We start from the raw sequence: 6000 nt of genomic DNA, 5'->3' as shown, positions 1-6000 counted from the left end.
CACTGGTTTTCAGGCGCTCAGCTCCTGGAGACAGCGACTGCCGCGGGCCTTAGGGTCGGCCTTCCCGCGCTCCGGGAGCCAGGTCGGCGGCGCGATGAGGCGCAGTAAGGCCGACGTGGAGCGGTACATCGCCTCGGTGCAGGGGTCCGCCCCGTCGCCGCGAGAGGTGAGTGGGTCCGGGAAAGACCAGCGGCCTCGTCCTGTTCCAGCCGCGGCGCCGGCGTCATGGCTCCCGGCGGCCGCCGCTGCCTGGCGCGTTTCGAACATTGAGGCGCCGGCCGGCTGGCGCGTTCCTGTGGGCGGCGTGGCGCTCTGGAGCTCAGGGCGGAGGCGTGGGAAGTACCCAGGCGGACTGGAGGCTCTTGGCGCCGGCATTTCCTCTTCCTTCTGACCCTTTCCCCACGGTCCTCATTCGCGGGCTCACCCTGGCCACTTCATCGGCCTTTCGCACGTCGCGTTGGGCCTTCACGGCCTCATCCCTAGTGTTTGGGCGCCCGCCGGCCCCCAGTTGGCGCTCCAAATGCCACATCTAGGCGGGTCCTTTCAGTCTCCAGGACATCTTGTGGCGGAGGCCGCACTCCTGGGCTTGGAGGTTGGTGGGACCCTGTAAGAACTGACGCAGCTCCATGGTGGGCTTTCATCGCTGGAGTGAGTGACAGCGTGTGCATCCTGCGGACCAGAGCAGGAACAGTCATGTTTGCAGTCCCGCAGCGCAAACAACCCGGGAAGGCCCCTTATTTCTAGGCTTCTATCGCTGTGCTTTCCTAAAGGTCTTTTCCCACTCGACCCTCCTCCGGGTACCTCTTTGGAAGCTGCTCTTACTTGCTCCCCCCCACCCCTCTCCGCCTCTTTTTTTTTTTTTTTTTTTTTTTTTTTTTAATTTTAAAGCGGAATCTCAGGAACTCTGAATTTCTTACAGACCACTGTTGCTGTGGTTTAGAATTTGTAACTTTTTCCATAATTTGCGCTTATGGCATTTTTCCTTTTTTTTTTTTAAGGTCAGTAATGTGGTAGATGTATTTTGGGTTTAACTAAACTAGTAATTGGATATGGAGAGTGAGGAAAAAGCCATCAAGGGTGGACGTGCACAGGATCTTCAATCAGTTTGCCGGGGGTTGAATTGTCACAGCTTTATCATTTATAAATTGGAATTTAGGGCACGTTAAACTTTTCATCAATAAAATGAAATGGTGACATTGATTGAATTAGAATGATCCGTGTTAAACGTTTAGCGCTGTACTTGACTATAGTACTAAATAAATATTAGCTATAATTATTTTTATTACTGTTCAGAGGACCTTCAGGTATGTTTTGGGCAAGGACGTATGAGAGTAGATCTATAAAAATTTTTTTAAAGAAACTTATGGATGATCATGATTATAACAGCAACGTAGTTGTGTCTTTTTACCATAATTATGCAGAGCTTGTTTTGCACAACCAACAAGCCTATGGATTTTGAGACCTGCAAAGGTTAAAGATTCTAGTCCAGGGTCAGATAGATGGCTCCGCAGGATTAAGCTTTATTTATGTTAAACTAAACTCTATTGGGGTTTTCTGTAACTTCTGAAATTGAAGCAAATTTAGAGCCTTCATGGGATTCTTAATGGAGACCTGTTTTTTCAAAAGATTAAGAACCACTGGACTAGACAGAAGTTAGAATGTTCTTTTGCATTATGTAACTTTTCCATCAAATAGAGTGGGGTGGGGCAAAATTTTTAGAATTGGTTATTATGGGTACCCCTTTCTTACACTTAAAAGATAATTATTTTGCTCGTGTGTTTCCTCAAACAAGATGAAATCATTTATCTTAGAATCTGAGGGTTTCAATGGGATGTGAATTAGCTAAGCAAGTAACTTTGGAACCTGTGATACTCTTCTATAAAGTTAGTTCAGAGTGAATTGACAAAGTAGGGTGCTTCAGATAGTTTGGAAGGGAGATTGTGGCCAGGTAAGGGGCTGTGAAGAATAGAAAGAGATTAATACCTTCTTCTCTTCTGATTTGGCAGAATCTGGCCATCTTTGAACTGGCCATGCTTCCTAGGATGTACAAGTTCTGGAATGTGTTGATATGTCTGTAATCTCATATCTTCCCAGTCTTCCTTTATATTTTAATTTGTTCATCTTGTCAATTTACTTTCCTCCTTCCTTCTTTTCTTATCCTCCCCTCCTTCTTCGTTTTCTTCATTCTTCCTTCCTTTCCTCCTGTTGAACCTAGTGCCACTTTAACACTGAGCTATATCCCCAACCTTTTTTGTATTTAATTATGTGTCTTGGGCATAGTAATTTTTATATTGGGGGGGTAAACCAGGGATTGAACACAGGGGCACATGACCACTGAGCCACATCTCCAGCCTTATTTTGTATTTTATTTAGAGACAGGGTCTCACTGGGTTGCTTAGCGTGTCGTAGTTGCTGAGGTTGGCTTTGAACTCACCATCCTCCTGCCTCGCCTCCCGAGCCGCTGGGATTACAGGCGTGTGCCACTGTGCCCAGCTATATTTTGTTATGATTCTGGGTCTTGCTAAGTTGCAGAAGTTTCCCTCAATTTTGTGGGCCTCCAGATTTGTTGGAATTCCTAGGTATGTGCCACCATTCTGGGCTCATTTTGTAATTTTTCTTCTCCTTCATCTCTTAATTGTTTTTCTACCATTTACTTCTGTACTTCGTACTTTTGAGTAACACACATATATACTTTTATGTGTTGATCTTCTGTCCCTTATTTACTGGCATTCCTTTGTGCATCTCCAGAACTCTCCATAGGTATTTGATTCCCCCACTCATTTTGCCTGTACTTTTTTTTTTAAACAATTATTTTTTTTAATAAATATATTTTTTAGTTGTAGATGGATGCAATGCCATTTATTTATTTATTTATTTATTTATGTGGTGCTGAGGTTTGAACCCAGTGCCTCACACGTGCTACGCAAGTGTGCTACCTCTGAGCTACAGCCCCAGCCCTTTGCCTATACTGTTATTGCCACTTTTGGCTAAATGAATATTTAGCAGTTGTATTAAGTTGAATATTTTTGCCTTTGAGTTACTTTTGTTATATAGTTTTATTTTTCCTGGAGTTTTTTTTTTTTTTTTTTTTTTTTCCATTTGTGTATAACATATAGATTCTTTATTCTAACTCAGCAGGTTCAGCTCTTTAAGTGTGATCAAACAGGTCACATATCCCATCAGTTTCATTTAAAAAGATTTTTTCCTTTTTTAAAAATCTTTTTCATGTTGCCCAGGCTGACCTTGAACTCTTAGGCTCAAGTCATCCCTCCTGCCTCAGCCTTTTGGGTAGTTGGGATTACAGCCACTGTGCTTTTTTTGTTTGTTTGTTTGAGTACTGGGAATTGAACCCAGAGGTGCTTTACCATTGAGCCACTTTTTATTTCTGATTTTGAGACGGGGTCTCACTGAGTTACTTAGGGCCTTGTTAAGTTGCTGAGACTGGCCTGGAACTTGAATCCACCTGCAATCTGTGCTACCTGATCTTTTTTTTTTTTTTTTTTTTTTAATTTAAAGAGACTTGTGCTCTAAAATGCTGCTCCTCTGCTGACTTCCCTTTCTCTTTCCTATAGGGCTGTGCCTCCTGGGACTTCTGGTTGTCATCACCTTGGAAATTCCCTTCAACTCTTTTCTGTTAGAGCCTCTGTTTCTAGTATACCATGTCCTATTGGTATACTTTTTTGTTATGGTGTAACATAGTCACATTTCTTTGAGAAGGAATGGATGAGAATCATGTGTTTTCTTTTTTTTTTTTTTTTTTAAAACATTGTATAACTGAAAAACCTAATTTGATTTAATAGTTTATCAAAATCTTAGTTCAGAATAATTTTTTTTTCAAGATGAGAACATTATTCCATTTTCTAATAGTTCTAGTCTGGTGGGATTCTTGTTCTTGAGAACTTAGATTTTCCTTATTTCCTACAGTTTTGGAACATTTGTTATATTTTCACTTTTACCATTTATTCTCTTCTGTTAGCTCTCTGACGTTCTTAATTTTTTTTAGATGTTTTAGTTGTTGATGGACCTTTATTTAATTTGCGTATTTATATGTGGTACTGAGAATCCAACCCACTGCCTTGCACATGCTAGGCAAGTGTTCTAACACTGAGCCACAACCCCAGCTCCTCTGATGTTCTTGTTACTTGAAAATTGAACCTTTAAAACTGAGAACAGAATCATTTGTTGCAAATATTTGGAGGAGGTGCTGCAAGAGATGGGGAATAAGTTGATTATGCAAGATGGAGAAACTGTGCTTCAATAAATTAGGGTTTTTTTTTTTTCATTTTGTACTGAGTGTGCTTAACCACTGAGCCACATTCCCAGCCCTATTCTTTTCTTTTTTTTTTTTTAAGAATTCTTAAAATATTTATTTTAGTTGTTAGTGGACCTTTATTTTATTCATTAATTTATATGTGGTGCTGAGAATTGAACCTAAGTGCCTCACACATACTAGGCAAGTGCTCTACCTCTGAGCCACAACCCCAGACCCCCCAGCCCTTTTCAATTTTCATTTATTATTTTATTTTATTGGTTATTTTTAGTTGTTATACATGACAGTAGTCATTTTTTAAATTTTGAGACAGGGTCTTGCTAAGTTGGTGAGACTGGCTTTGAACTTGTGATCCTATTCAAGTTGCTGGGTTGAGGGGCTTGTGCCACCATGCCTGGCTATGTATTAGTTTTTAATAACAGTTGTTTAGATACAGTAGTCCTCTTTAATAAGATAGTTGAAAGCAAAGTAGTTTATGGAATTATTTTTCTTTAAAAAAAATTTTTTTTCGTTGGCAACGGACCTTTATTTTATTTATATGTGGTTCTGAGAATCGAACCCAGTACCTTGCACTTGCTAGGCAAGCACTCTGCCACTGAGCCACAACCCTAGCCCTATGGAATTATTTTTTTATTATGTGTTGACATTATACCTTGTAAGAATCACTTCACATTTACAAGAGGGGGAAATAAGCCCTAATGTCATCTTGACTGTGTTGTTATGTTTATCATACTTCCTCCCTTTTATTTATTTAAAAAAATTTTTTTTAGTTGTATGTGGACACAATATCTTTACTTATTTAATTTTATGTGGTACTGAGGCTTGAACCCAGGGCCTCACAAGTGCAAGGCAAACTCTCTACCACTGAGCTACAGCCCCAGCCCCTCCCTTATCTTTTAAATTAGATTCACTGAGAGGAGGGGAGACTGTATACCCAATTATTGTGTATTCCCTTTTTGCTTTTAAAAGTATTTGTGATTAATTACAGTTGTTCTTGACATATTTTCTTTAGTTTTTTGTTGAGTTCTGAATAAAGTGTGTTCATGGTTCTTCAGTGTTTTCCTAATGTCACTATTTTGACATAAAATTAGACATTAAAAAAAAAACCTATTGAGGTATAATTCACTTATCTGGGAATCAAACCCAGGGGCTCAGTTCACCCATTACAAGTGTACAATTCAGTGGGTTTGTGTATATTATATTACTAATTTTTTTTTTTTTTTTTGCGCTGCTGGGATTTGAACCCAGGACTTTGTGCTTGCAAGGCAAGCGCTCTACCGACTGAGCTATCTCCCCAGCCCACTAATTTTTTTAATTCTGAAAATATATATAGTTATTTCTCTATCCATAGGGAATTGGTTCAGGATCCTCGTTGGATAGCAAAATTCATGGAGTTCGAAGTTATCTATGTAAAACCATGGTATTTGCATATAACCTGTGCACATCTACCAATATACTTTAAGTCATCTCTTGGTTACTTATGCAGGTTGAGCATCCCTAATCCAAAAATCCAAACTCTGAAATACTTTTAATGCTGACATGTTGCCTCAAGTGGATAATTATACATACCTGATTTCCTGTAATGGGTTTGCAGTCAAAATGCAGGAGTACTAATAAGTGCTACACGAATTTTGTCTTTAGACTTGGGTCCTATCACAGAGGTACCGTATATATATGTAAATACTCCAGAAAATTTGAAAAATAAAAAAAGAAAAAAACACTTCTGGTCC

General features: G+C 39.9%; 1 protein-coding gene across 3 annotated transcripts in view; it reads left to right on the top strand.

The window, feature by feature from the left end:
• The window catches only part of LOC124962933 (E3 SUMO-protein ligase RanBP2), a 64263-nt gene continuing 58263 nt past the window's right edge, over positions 1–6000 (top strand). For 2 of the 3 annotated variants that reach the window (XM_047522169.1, XM_047522168.1), the window contains exon 1: positions 1–166. In XM_047522169.1, coding sequence (XP_047378125.1) covers positions 95–166 — 72 coding nt within the window. In that variant the 5' untranslated portion in view covers positions 1–94. The remainder of the gene's footprint in view (positions 167–6000) is intronic. The other variant, XM_047522170.1, reaches the window with a different exon arrangement.

The sequence above is a fragment of the Sciurus carolinensis genome, chromosome 13, assembly GCF_902686445.1.
Source record: "Sciurus carolinensis chromosome 13, mSciCar1.2, whole genome shotgun sequence".
Taxonomy (NCBI): Eukaryota; Metazoa; Chordata; class Mammalia; order Rodentia; family Sciuridae; genus Sciurus; species Sciurus carolinensis.
Note: the sequence above shows the minus strand (reverse complement) of the source record. Positions and strands in the feature narration are given on the sequence as shown.